General features: G+C 36.8%; 1 protein-coding gene across 9 annotated transcripts in view; it reads right to left on the bottom strand.

Annotated features, from left to right (window-relative positions):
* Positions 1–14,415, bottom strand: part of LOC149409828 (uncharacterized) — an 80,776-nt gene that overhangs the window by 35,457 nt on the left and 30,904 nt on the right. For all 9 annotated transcript variants that reach the window (XM_089649132.1, XM_089649126.1, XM_089649128.1 and 6 more), the window contains 14 exons: positions 12,547–12,712; positions 11,847–12,059; positions 11,054–11,220; positions 10,054–10,238; positions 9,045–9,197; positions 8,683–8,943; positions 7,122–7,315; positions 5,604–6,989; positions 5,309–5,524; positions 4,954–5,220; positions 4,438–4,830; positions 3,309–4,269; positions 2,150–2,353; positions 178–295 (listed from right to left, as the gene is read on the bottom strand). In XM_089649132.1, coding sequence (XP_089505258.1) covers positions 178–295; positions 2,150–2,353; positions 3,309–4,269; positions 4,438–4,830; positions 4,954–5,220; positions 5,309–5,524; positions 5,604–6,989; positions 7,122–7,315; positions 8,683–8,943; positions 9,045–9,197; positions 10,054–10,238; positions 11,054–11,220; positions 11,847–12,059; positions 12,547–12,712 — 4,884 coding nt within the window. The remainder of the gene's footprint in view (positions 1–177; positions 296–2,149; positions 2,354–3,308; positions 4,270–4,437; positions 4,831–4,953; positions 5,221–5,308; positions 5,525–5,603; positions 6,990–7,121; positions 7,316–8,682; positions 8,944–9,044; positions 9,198–10,053; positions 10,239–11,053; positions 11,221–11,846; positions 12,060–12,546; positions 12,713–14,415) is intronic.

Here is a 14,415-nt window from a genome sequence, read left to right as displayed (position 1 = left end):
TACTGCTGTTTAAAGCCAATGAGTCCACCCAGATTTTGCCGCTTATCCCATATTTCTAGGTTCTATAAATTTGGCACATTATGGCAAGCGATGGCTCAAAACGTTTTTGCAAACTTGGCATAATACATTTGCTAAAAATTACTTCATTGGTATTTAATGTCTGGCAATATTACTTACTGTTTTTCGAGTATTCCAGGTAATCTCGGAGAACCAATTTCTTGATCCATGCAAAATGGTTCCACGTCATCTAAAGAGTCTCCCCTCATAGTTCGGATAGCCTTGTCATAATGTGGTTCTAAAAGATAAAAAGTTAAAAACGTGAAATTGGTTCGATAAAAATCTTCTCTCCTTAAACACAGAAAAAACAAAATTTATCCCATTTTCAATCAATAAATTTAAATCAGAACCAGAGTTGAACATTATAATACACCAACGAAAATGTGGCAGAACTAGCTGCAATCAAACTTGTCCTATCCTTAGTCCAACATCCAAAATCAAATATCTTGGTGTATATATAGATCAATATTTTAAATGGAAAACACATATTTGTGAACTCGTCGATAAGGATTAGGAAATGTATTTATATATTTATAAGACTTAGAAATATTCTTAGACTAGAAAACCTAAAAAGAAGGTACTGTGCGATTGTTCAATCCATATTACAATATGGTATTATTGGTTGGGGAGGAACATATAATAAAATTTTGAACCCACTTAAAGTAGTTCAAAGATTGGTAATCAAAGTAATTTTGAAAAAACCGTCAAAATTTTCTACCGAAATTATTTTTTTCAATTTTCAAAGTACCTACAGTAGACAAAATGTATCAAAAATATTCAATACTTCAAATTTACAAAGAAATACAGTCAAATACTCCTAACTTGCTAATCAATACATCAGCAAGATACCAGAAAACTATTGAAATCCCGAAATTTAACACTAAGCTCATTCAAAATACCTATCTTTATCTAGGCATAATTTATTTTAATAACCTTCCATTAAATTTAAAAAATATCGAAAATATTCAGGAATTTCACCTTAAATTAAAAAATTACCTTAAACTATTATAAGTCCAAAATACGTTTACTACTTACATCTAGAAGTAATATTGTTTAAATCTCATATTGTTTCTTAATAATTTATTTACCTTAATACTAACATAATTATATATAATTGAACTAGAATTCCCCCACCAAACACAAGAGCATTGTCTCTTTATGGTGAGGAAAGGCTACTTTAATTTCTATTGTTTTATCTTGTTTATATCCTGTATACTTATCTATGTAAAAAAATATTTTTTTCAAATATTAAATAAATAAAAAAATAAATAATGTCCGTAGGGTAAGCAAGACATGTATACGATGTTCCACACTCATACCGCCAAACTTTGAGTGGGTGATTAGTCATGAAAACTTGACTAAAAGTGGAAGATACCCCTGGTGTAAGACCACCATTCAGACCAGATCTAAATAACGAGGTACTTCCCCACCTTCCTCTTCCCCATCTCCTTCCCGTCCCTACTACCTTCAGCCTAACAACATACCCCAATTGGAGATGCTGTAGTCTCACTTGGGGTTAGGACTCTTATACCGTTTCCTACATTATACATTCGTGTACAAGCCATTAAAGAATACAAAATGAATTCTTACGTTTTTATGTTTTAAGATGGGTATTCCAGTAATTTTGTTGAACTACGACACTCTTTTAAATGATATGAATATGCGACAGATGGATTTTCACCGACTTGGTATTTTTTATATAAAATTCAAAATGATGCGTTTGATAATCCAGAATAGCTTGCATTGATAAGCTTTCGGATGCCAGTAATACTAGAAGTCGGGATTTATTTCAGTGCAGAAATTCTGGGACTAACTACCATATAAATACTATGTATTCCTAATTGCCCAGAATACTAATAGAGGGCAGTAATTATATCGAGTCAGTGGAAATCTTCAAATTTATTGATAAACAAATACAAAAGGTTTTTACTGAGGCAGTTCAGTTATGAATAATTTTGCATTATGTCTATGTAAAAGCCCCTAAAAAGGGTGTTAATAAATAAATAAATTGAATAATTTATTTGTTGTTTGGGCGTGGTTTGGGCTCAGTGTATGGTATGGACGTAGTAATTGATGTATTATTCAGTCTCACCTATGATGGCTTTCGCTTTAGTCTCTGCATCATGTTGTACGTGGTGCGGAATACTGTCTTCGGACTCCTCGAATGTATAGTCTCTGGAATCAGTTAGACTTGGAGCGTCTGATGCTCGCTTTCCTCCTAAAATTCCAGCCTGGAGTTCCACTGATGCGTCTCCGGCACTGCTGCTTCCAAGGGATGACCGCTTTAGACCTTCCTCTGAAAAATAAATAATTTGAATATAAATTCTCAGGCAAATTTGTTTGTTTTTCAATTGATAAACAGCCATACGAAAATGAATTTGGAAACACTGTTTTCTGCAGAATGCATATTTCACAGTAACCGGCCAACTCAGGACACTGGACATTCAACACGCTTCAACATACTCTTAAAAAATGATACAAAGTCATGGAAACATGAAAAACTAGTTTTATTAGATTAAGTTTACAGGCTTTTTTTTTAATTTTTGATGACTTTATGTAACTTTTAAATGTGTGTTGAATTGCCTCTGCGAATTAGCATGGAACCGTATTTCACCTGATGAGGTGAATATGTATTTTACAATAAACACCAAGACCTAAAAAACATCAATTCGTATCTCTAAAAATCTACACTAAAATCCACATTAGAGTTGAAAGATTGGAATAAAGAATTGTAATCTGTATAAATTATTTATAATTTTTTGAAGTAAATAACACTCTACATGTTGCTTAGATTTGATTATGCCATCTTTGCTTTTATCTAAGTTTGAGTTTTTTGTGGCTATCTGCTGTCTGCTATACTTATTGTGAAACACAATAGTCCCAACTGCTCACAACCGTCTGGAGCCAGTGAGACTATGCCATCTCCGATTGGGGTATGTTGTGAGAATGAAGGTAGTGGGGAGGGGTAGGAGGTGGGGAAGAGGAAAGTTGGGAAGTACTTGGCTATTCAGATCTCGTTACAAACACGGCCAAACCATTTCAAGCAACTTTTCAATTCTGAATGGTGGTCTTACACCAGCGCGATACTGAGAGTGTCTTCCACTCCTCATATTGCAGCTAAACGGTCGCTAAGTGTGTTTAGATACAACGTCCGCCAGTCTCCTTCGTGGGGTAATTGTATGAAGCGGCATAGCGGATTTTGAATAAATTTATTGGATTTTGATAAAATAAAAGTTTATTCAACAACTTACTCAAAGCGTCGTCCAATTTGGTTGCCGCCGCATTCACGTCATGTACCACATCCTCTCTCATCTCTGCCAACCTAGATTCTAACTTCTCCAAAGCGGATATATCTCCCTTCATCGTGTCCATGACTTGCTCTTCGATACTTCTGTCATCATCGTCATCATGGTCAATACCTCGCAATGTGTCTATTATCACCTTAGGATCAGAGAACTCAACTCTGGCTGGACTATCACTTGAGATTTTATCTGTTACTGCGTCTTCTGAAGAGATTTTGTCAGACACTGCACCATCTGACCATTTTTTCTCTATCGACATTTCAATCTCCCTGCTGCTTTCTGAAGATATCTTGTCAGAGAGTTCCTCTTTATCGAATGAAGAACCGCGTTCATCGTTATAGTCGTCAGTTGCTTCAGTGACAAACATCTGGAATTCTGTGGCTCGTTTTGGAATTTCTGGAGGAATTATTGTCATCGTTTCGTTTAATTCCAAAGAAGAAAACTTTGTTATGGAAACTGACTCGTTTCTTGCGTGTCTTTTAGGCGTCATCTTTTTGAAGACATTGTCTTGTGCTACGTCACTCTTTTCTACTTCTGCCACAGCCTTCTTTGCGGCTTCACTGAAATCTTCTTTGCTGTCTTTCTTGACTTTGACAAACTCAAATTTGATATCATCTTTGTCGTAGTCCAGCTTTTCGTCATCAATGAGGCTGCTTTCACCTTCTTCGGGCTCTGAGGATATTTTGGACATTCGATCTTTGATTCCAATGTGATCTGACTTATCCGAAGTAATGGAATCGGCTTCTGATGCCCGCCTTGAGTCGTTATCCGTGATGTATTGTTCGGATTCTTCTAATGAGTCGGAATATATTCTCTTGGAGAAGAAGCAGTCCTGAACACTTTTTTCAGCTTCTGTGACGGTTTCAATAAATTGCCTGGCCTTTGCACTTATTCCTGGCTCGTCTGGGGTCTAAAACAGAAAAGTAAACACAAAATAGTAATCTTTTTAATGTGTGTAAAATATTCCAGACATTTTCACATTCAGCACAAAATGGCAGTTGATCGTTGACGCCTTTTGAAGGACATTTCAGTGGATGAAGACGCTAAATATATAATTATCATTACAATATTTGCTTACCCTTTCTTTCTTAATCGTCTTGTTGGCTAATTCACTAGAACTAAATGAGTACTCTTGCTCTAAGAACGCAAGAGTTTCTGCCTTTGAGTTTGCTATCACATCCCTCTTTGGTGAATCTGTCACCGCCCCTACAAGTGATGCTGCACCAGTTGTAATTGCTGCTCCAGCTAACTGTGTTGTATCAAATGCTTCCGTTGCTTCAGCAGGTGATTTTAAATCAATTTCCTTCATCACATCAGTTACTTCGACAGCATCAGCTACTTTGGCGGCCTCGGTTACTTTGACGGCTTCGGTTACTTTGAAGTCATCAGATACTTTTGGTACACCAGGTACTGTCGTTGCAATAGCGGCTGCCACTGCACTAACAACCTTTGAAGCAATGGAGTCTACCTCCTAATGAATAATATAAAAAATAAAACACAAACACAGTCATGAAGATCTTTTCATGGCTGTGTTTGCTTTACAAAATAAAGAATTATCTGATTTTGATGTGGATATAAATCTGATTACACATACCTTATCCTTTTTCACGTATGGATCACCTTTCTCGCTTGAGCTGAACATATACTCTTGATCAAGGAATTTCATTGTTTCTGCTTTAGCATTTGCAATGATGTCTCTTTTGGGAGATCCAATAGGAAGTGCAGAGGCGGCTGCACCCAAAGCCGCTGCAGTGGCAGATACATATTGGGCTACTCCAATCTGCGTCTCCTCCATGTCTGAGAATTGGGAAGCCTCGTCGAGAGAGTCACTCCTGGTTGGCTTTGAATCTTTGGAGTGGGTCTGGAAAGGAAGGAGTTGAAAACATGAAGTAATTTCCAAGTTACCAGGAAATATTTAATCTTAAGTTTTTCAGCAAATATTACCCTACCTTGGAATCAGTCTGGGAAACAGTGCTTATGTCTCTATCAGTGCTTGGCTCATGCAGTTGAGAGGAGTCAGTTCCCCCTGCTCCGGAATGTGTAGGAGATCCCTTGGGAATGGAAGGTCTGGATAAATCCGATCCAAGAGAATCGGATCTTGCTTGCATGGTCTGGAATTGCTCAATCTTAGCTTCGACCGATACCTCTCTTGTTTCAATATCAATCTAAAAAAGAGAATAAAATAACAAATAGAATGTTGTTAGCAATCACAATACTGGTTTGGATAGTGCTTATTTTACTTACTGCTTTGGGTGTTTCTGCTACTTCTTCCGAAAGCTGTCCTTTGATATTAGAATCACTTTCATCATCTGTTGGCTGAATTTGGGCTTCTTCATCAGAAGAAATTTGCAAAGAGTCTTCAAGAGAGTCGACTCTCAATTTGCCTATTTCTTCAGATTCTTTTAATGTTTTAACTGTTTCTTGTTCCAGCACTTTCACTTCTCTGCTGATGATATCTTCGGTAGTTTCTTCAGTGAGCTCTTGTTCTATATTAATCGTCAGTTTTGGAGATCTTATACTTTCTCTTGGGATGTTTCCTCGTGGTGAAGCAACTGGTTCTAATTTAACTGGTCCCCGTACACCTGACATTTGTTCTTCCAACAGTCCAATTTGCTGCTTGACTGTGACAATTTGACTTTCAGTCTCAGTTTCTGAATCAGTTGACTTTTTCATGTATTCGTTGTCCTCTTCAGAAGAGAACTGGACAATCGTTGAATCGGTTCGCATTGCCCTTGGGAAGGTTTTAGGTAGTTGGCTAGCTTTGAAATAGTTATCATTGTATTTCTCACTTGTGTGATCTGCAGAAGCTCTGAAAGTCTCTTCAGCTTTCATAAGTTCTGCCGCAAAATCTGAAACTAAGTCTGGACTTCCAGGATCTCTGAAAACTTTTTCATTTTCATCAATTTGGTTAGTTTCATACTTGGTTGAAACCTTTTCTTCTTGGCTTCTAATTTGAGATTTAATGAATTCTTCTGTATATTCGGTGCTCACTGTTTGTCGTTCAGTATGCTTTTTAAGCGCTTCTTCAGTTAACTTGAAATTTGATTCTTCCGTAGATTTCTTCAGCTCTTCTGCTGTCTTGAGTTTTGGTTCCTCTATTGTCTTCGACTTAAGTTCTTCGGGTGACTTAATTTTTCGTTCATCTGCTAATTTCGTCTTAGCATCAAACTTATCAGTTTCTGCTTTGGTTCTTTCAGTGAGCATTTTACTTTCAAACGAGCTGATTTTCTCTTTAAGTGGTAGTTCTGCAATATCTCTCACAGTTACAACTTCTTCTTCAATGGTAATGGTTCTTGTTTTACCATCAGTAGTGGTGGTTGTCTCTGTTTTAATTTCAGATTTTGACGTAGGAGTTACGGTAATTTCTTCTACAATTTTGGTCTCGGTTATTTTATCATCTGGCTTTTTCTGCGTGACTTTGATGTCTGAGAAATCGCCGGAAGAAAATCTGACCATTGACTCATTCCTCACATGCTTTTGCATGTGTCTCGGGCCAGCCTTGGGTAATACTTTTTCTTTTGGGGGTTCAACATGCTCTACAGCAGGAGAAAGAATTGGTCTAGATAATTCATCCTCTTCAGAAGACCTTTTGGACATTTTGCCTGAGGTTGTTGTTGATTCTTGTGAAGTCTATAAATAAAAAATATATAATGGCAATCGTAAAATCGGACTTTGAAAGGAAGATGATTTGAAATCAAATCATCCAAGCAAATTCTAAAGAATTACTAATGCAACTTTTTTGAAAGTGTATTTTATTCATACCTGTTGAGTTAGGGAAGACTGTTGAGTTATAGATGTCTGTTGAATGTGAAACTTTTTGACTTCGGGGTTGATTTGTTTCTTAATTTCAATAATTTCCTCTTTCAGCTCCTTCTTTTGCTTGGAGGCAGGAACTTTGGCAGAACTGAGCTTTCTAGTGATTTGTAGTTTGCGCTCGGCCACGCTTTTCTTGATACCTGCAAAAGAAAAAATATTGTCTTCGGAATTACAGTGAAGCAAATGCAATATTAAATACCTATTTTTAATTGAGAGCATTATTTTTTTTCTTCTTCTGTTGGCTAGTCCAATCTGATGTTGGCAATCGTCATGAGAATTTAAACCATACAGGCTGCAGCTCTGGCAACACAGTAGAATTACAACTTTGGCATCTTTTCTATTTCATCTTTATTAAATCATCCCCTGGATGTTCTTTCGACTGTTTGCAAATTTTGTATGCGACGAAGATATTGACATACGAAATTGGTTTCCCTATCTCATGTGTCCAGGGGCTTAGATTTAAGGAGATGCACTGCCACGTGGAACCGGATAAAATCACAAAGTCTTTATGTAGATTTTATTTATTTTATTTTTTTAACGCCCAGAGGGCTTTTACATGGTTGGTAGTATAATTTTAATTTGACAGATACTTTGAAACATAAAAATTAAGAATAAAATTACATTTGATAAAAGCTATGCAACAAGTCATACAAACACAAGAAACAAAAACAGTAAATTATAGCTATTTGTAGGTTTAAATGATGTGTTTAGGAGTATTGTTGAAATAAATGTTTTAAATGATCCACTAAACTTGCCAAGTTGGTATTGAATATGTCAACATCACCCAAGTAATGATTTCACATGGTGTGAAGTCGTTGTATCGGAGAGTGGGCAATGTAGTTACGATTATGTGTGCTGCTGTAGAATATTGTATTTTGTCGTGTTGTTACTGTGGGTGTATGTATGTTTATAAGTTGCAGGAGTTCACAAAAGTCGAATTTAGAGTTTAGTATTTTGAATAAGAATGTTAAATCGTTTATTTTACGTCTATCTTCTAATGTATGTATTTTTAGAGTATTTAATAAGATATTGTATTGTAAGTCTTCGACAGAATTTTTAGGTGGCGATAATGTTGAAATTTCCGCTGAACATCAGCTGCCTGTTTTGATTTATGCAAAAAAATTTGCTAGAAAGCGTGTTTTACATTATTTTGTGAGGTTGTGCACAGATATTAAAATGTTTTCAATCATAGTCTAAGGAACTTAATTGGCCACATTATACAATAGTACCATATCCGAAAAAGGGTTCGTTAGCAGGAGATATTGAACAATTTTTATAGGCTTCATGCTTTATTTTTTTCTGTGCTTATTAGAAGACTTAACAAAAAAATACTCGATTGTTTCAAAGGCCAAGATGTGTCCTGCTTACAGTATTTAATTAAAGCGCCTATAAAATGTGTGATCAAATAATCAAACCAAAATCATATGATTTCGCATTACTTGGAAGTGCATCGCTATTTTATAGAGGGAACTGATTTACTAAATTTTTAATAAAATTGCACCCATACCTTCTTCCTCCTCACTTTCTTCTGAGGGTGAAAGAGAAAGCTCCTTTTCACTAGCTTCTTCAAACTCTTCTTCCTTGTCTTCTTTATATGACTTTTCCTCTGGTGAGTATTTGGCCTCATCTCCTCCATACGAGTCCTCCATCCCAGGTTCTTTCTTGTCCACCAATTCTCTTTGCAGTCTTTCCAGGGTGTCTTCATCTAATGCCTTGTTTAGGTCTTCTTGTTCCAGAGTCCTTTCTAATCTCTCCTTTTCGATCATTTCTGTAAATATAGTTTTAACTTTAACATAACCGACCAAAAATAAAATAATATATCCAAAAAAATTCAAACATGTTTCAATCCAACTAGAAAAAAATAAATACCAGAGTCGGGACTCTTATATCCAACAATTTCTTCGGAAGATTGTCTTTCCTGGTAAATGTTTCTCTGGATTCTCCTCTCCACGTCAATCGTGCTCTGCGGAAGCAGGACATCTTCACGTCCAATGCGGCAAAGGGCAAGTTCCAAGGAATTATCTGAAATATCAAATTAAACAATTGGTCAGAAAAGTTTCCAAAACTGCCAAATGAGGTGACAAATCCAAATTCGAAATTGTTGAGCTGGGTGAGATAATTTTTTTATTTTATTTAATGTTTCGACACCCCTATATGATTCACAGATATAATATTACAACGGAAAACAACAAAGTTCACAGGAATCTGAAGGCTGATATCAGGAAATCAACAGGAAAATAGACGTTTTTAAGAGGAAGCCTGAACTCTCAAGGGACTATAGCACCAACAATAATTACAGCATTGGTAGCATTTGATATTCCAGAATTGCTCGCATTGATAAGCTTTCAGATTTCACAACGTAATACTGGAAGTTGACATTTATTCCAGACCAGAAATTCTGGGACTAACTACCATAATATGTATTTCTTATTGCCCAAAATACTTATGGAGGGAAATAACTTTCAATTTATCACTAAACAAATACAAAAGATTGTTCCTGAGGCAGTAAGTACAATAAATTCTAAATAATTTTTACTACTCATGTAAAAGTTTATGTAAAATTATATGTAAAAATATATTTGTAAAAATATGTAAAAAATTTTTACTATTCATATGAACAAGGGCGATAATAAATTTAAAAAAAACACCAGTGATAAGAAAATAGTTAACGAGAACGACGGAGGACCGGCCACAGTAGAGGCGTTTCGAGTGGCCAAGACTTTTCGGTTAAGACGATTTGAAGAGAACTGCATCCAATGAATGAGTAAGAGCCGCCAAGAATTGGCAAAACTGAAAAAAATATTGATGGAGGCCTGCGTCCAAATATACACGCCGAATTGTGCATGAAGAAAAATAAGAATTTGTGTTGCATGGTTACCATGCGCCTTGTGACCCCCCTGCTCTCTCCAGATCCTCAGCATCAGAGCTGCCTGCTGCGCCCCGTTGGCCCCCCTCTCCCGGACACTGGCCACGGTGGCTGAGGACACGCCCAACTCGTATGCCAGGGGGACCCAGTCCATACCCAGCAGGTTGCACATAGCTGTGTTCCTGGGAGATGAGTAGCTGAAATCAAAGGGAAAAAATCAACCTGTTGTTATTTCTGTAGACGTCAGAAATGCTGACACCATAGCCAACAGGCTATTAACAGTTCTCTCAGTTTCACAATTTATTCCTCAGCATGCTATGGAGCCAGCACTCACAGTCCGATTACTATTACTTACGATTGAATATTGTGAAGAAATTATGCAAATATGATTTAAGATTTTCACGGCCAAAAGTATTTTTGTTATTTGTTTATGGGGTGATATGCCGTGTTGTTAAGGCAGGATTCTGGCGCTGTAGGTATTAGTGTAAGTTTATTCACCCTCTTCACATTTCCTACAGTTCTTGGTAATATTCAATCTAAACAATGGCTTTTCTGAAGTCACGATGTTTTATTAGTAGTCCTACTAACCATACAATTTATTTTTATTTTTATAAAGGACTGTTTCCTGGTTCCATAACTTGTTATAAGGTACCTGAACTATCTTCCCATCAGGGAGGGACATTGACACTACAGGTTGTGGGTAAATTAAGGATCCTTCACTTTATGTACATTTCCTACACTGTTGTCCAATACCAGCAATGTTTTTTCAGAGGTTACAGTGGAATGTTAGTAGCCCTACTAGCTTCCTCTGTGAGTTTATATACATTCTGAGTACCTAGTTGCCTGGTTTGTTAGTGGTTTGAACCGTTTATGAGCACTTTGGAAAAGTAACTAAAGGAAGCTTTGTTACAGTTCTATACAGCTTTTTAAAGAGCAAATACCTAAAAAATTGAACAAATTTCATTGAAAAGGAACATTGACAGAATATGTAAATATGATTGTGTCACTATACCTGGAATCAGTGAGTCTATCAGGCCATTTGATTTCCGCATCATCAGGCAGGGAGTGGATGCTCTCCTTCAGCTCTTCGTCCAGATCAGCATGGGAGTTTACGAAGGCTGACAGGAACAGCTCCATAGGAATAACTTCTTCAGGCAGGACAATGTTGAGGACGCAAATCTGAAAATTACATTAATACAAAACGATAAATAAATAATACTGAAATGAAAACATGAATTCTGTTATTTAAAAAAGGTTGAATGTGATTTATTTTAAATGTTCAAGGGGTTGGAGTATAAAATAAACGGTCTATGTTGTTCCATTTTTGGAAGATATTTTTACAATTAACTTAAGGAGTCATTTGTACATTCTTCGCCAGGAGCAAAATTATTGCTCTGATGTAGGTGCTTCTCTGTTTATCACACTCTTGATGTATCCTGACTCAAGTATATGGGTAGATACTTGATTGTCTTACGTCTTCTCCTCGACTTCTTTCTGTGTTTCCTGGTTCCAAAATGTGTCTTCCCAGGTATCCGAACCTTGTTCCCATCAGGACAGGACATTGGCACCATAGGTGAATTGGAATCCCTCCGTACTCTTCACATTTCCTGCATCTATTATCGTTTTTCACTCCTAACAATTGCATGTATCTCCTGAGATGGTAGTGTGCTGTTAGTAGTCCTACCAGTTCCCTCGGAGAGTTTCTGTCCATATTGAGTAGTTGCTTGGTTGTCTAGGGTATTGTACTTTTATGAGTACACTGTAGTACATGGTTGGATATTTGTGTCCGTAAAAAATATACTAACGGGGGGTTGTGCGGGTTCTCCCTTGGGGCGCTTGGGTTCTCGCATGAACTGGCAGCGCGCTACAGCGTCAGCGTGCTCCGCCCGGACCATAGCACTCAGCTGCAGGCGACTCTCCCGGAAGGCGCGGAACTCTAGACGTGGCTGTTCACCAGACTTGGCCACCGGGGTGAAGTTGCCGCCGAACTCGAGGTACACCGGCTTCCCTTCGTGAACCTGGACATAAACAACAGTAACATAGAGACAGTGTATAAGTTTTGATTAAGATTTGAACCCTCGACCTCCAGTTAGAGTGAATTCATTTCAATGTCCCTAAAAACATATTCCGTTCATAAAATTTACTTCACTAGAGGAAAGTTTTGTACACAATTTTGATAGAAGACAATGGTTTGGATTGTGAATTTTATACCAGGACTGGTTTTAAAAAAGCTGAAAGTCTTAAGCATGGGGGTTTTTAAATACAAGGGCGGAATTTTCATTCCGAGTTGTTATCAGATGAAAACGAGCTATTTTTGGACTCTCGATTGTAACTCATCGCAGGAAAGTTTCGTTCGAAAATGAGAACATTATTATGTTAGCTGCAATCAGATTTGGGGTAGAGTTTTTCTGCTATGGTCAACATTTTTACGTTCATATGCGAACAATAATAGGGATCATTTGAAATTCATTGAGTGATTTTATTTAAAAAATTTAATCTACTAACCTCCACGTCCTTACTCTTGGCCACTTGTGAGAATCGCTCCATCCGTTCAAGGGTCTTTTCCTCCCTGTCGTCCGTTATGCAGAACACCCTGAGTTGGGCTTGAAGGTGCTCCGTTCGCTTGGCATAGACGACAAAGCGAGCCATGAACGGTACATGGATCGCCTCCCTGAAAATAAAGCGGGATTCAGTTATACAATGGTTTTGACAGCATGGAGTCAGTGTTGGACGATGAAATCACCGAATCTATGAATGCTGCAATGTTGAAATGGGGAATGTAAGGTCCTTATAGTTATAGGGTTTGAAATAGTGTTGGAATTGACCTCTGCTTCTGCTTCGCAAACATGGAAATTCTGAATAGTTTGACTTTCGTAAGAGTGTGTGTCGTCGGGCAAATGCATAATTTATTATTTTTTCGGATTATTTTGTTGTTGTTTATTTTATGTGAATAACGCATAATATTCCCAACTTCTCGTTTACATCTCTGTTTGAGACTCGATGTGGGCGAAACATTTATTCTGGATAAGAATATTAATTTACAACTCGTTCCGGATTAGAAATTATACTCAGTATCTACATTGTGAGAACCACCATTACGAAACGCAATGCCCAGTGGCGGCTCGTGACTTTTGAGTGCTAAGTTTCAAAAATTTTATATTGTTGATTATTGAGTCCTTATCGATATTTTTTTTTTCGAAAATTGATGTTTTGCATGAATATTTTTAAGAAATTTCAGTATGGCCGAAAAAAAAGACCTTTTAGGCTATAACGACATCAATAACGCAATTTTTTTAATTTTCTAGCATACCCAAAATTCACGAACCACCTCTGCTCAGAGTAGGTACTTTTCTTGATAGTTCTACAGTCAGTTCTATAGTTCGTTTTTGAAGTAAACTCATCTATGTATATTGAAAAATATGTATTATTCCCTCCCACTTGGAGATATTGGAAATCATTATTATCGGAAACAACAAATCATAGCTACAGTAAGATTCTATTGAATTCCTTAAGGCGATGCACTACGTCGTGTAATATTTTCAATTGAGCCGCTATCAATAATAACCCTTACGTAGATGGCGATAAGGTTTAAATTCCCGCTTAACACCATCCGCCTGTTTTGATTTATGCAAGAAAAAAACATGGCCAAAAAGTGCCTTTTATTTAATTTTTTGGATGTTCAGGCATAAATATTTAATTTTTCTTCGATCATTTTATAAATAACTTAATTTGCCACATTATACAATAAAATTATAACCGAAAATAGGTTCGTAAGTAGGAGATTTTGAACTTTAAAGCAGTTTTCATAGGCCTTATACATTATTTTTTTCTGGGCTTATAAAAAGACTTATCTAAAAATACTCGATTGTTTTAAAGGCCAAGATGTATTCTACTCGCAGTATTTAATTAAAGCACCTGAAAAATTTCTAGGCGACAAAATTTTCAAACCAAAAACACATGATTTTGCATTACTACGTATGGCATCGCCTTAATCATAAAAAGTTTTTCCAAATTTATTTTACTTTGTAATGTAACAAATTTTGGTCTAAAATGATAAAAAAAAAACATGTCAGAACTCTCTTCGTCGTACAGACTGCAGCCCGGAACTGAATCTTGTCTCATCCACAGTTATACATCGTCTCATACATCATACTCTTCTGTTATTCCGACTCTAGACATGGCCCGACTCAAGTATCTGGATCACTGGATCGTGCCATGTCTTCCTTGGGCATCAACGACTTCTTGTACTATTCACATTCATGTCATATATTCTTCTTAAACTACTTTCTTCGTTCATTCGCTCTACATGCCCAAACCATCTAAGCGTCCCTTTATTAATCTTACTCGTTACGCTTAGCCTAGCATTCTTTGCGA

This window comes from Hesperophylax consimilis, chromosome 29 (genome assembly GCF_061612785.1).
Source record: "Hesperophylax consimilis isolate HC1 chromosome 29, BYU_Hcon_1.0, whole genome shotgun sequence".
NCBI lineage: Eukaryota > Metazoa > Arthropoda > Insecta > Trichoptera > Limnephilidae > Hesperophylax > Hesperophylax consimilis.
This window is presented reverse-complemented; position numbering and strand designations above follow the sequence as displayed.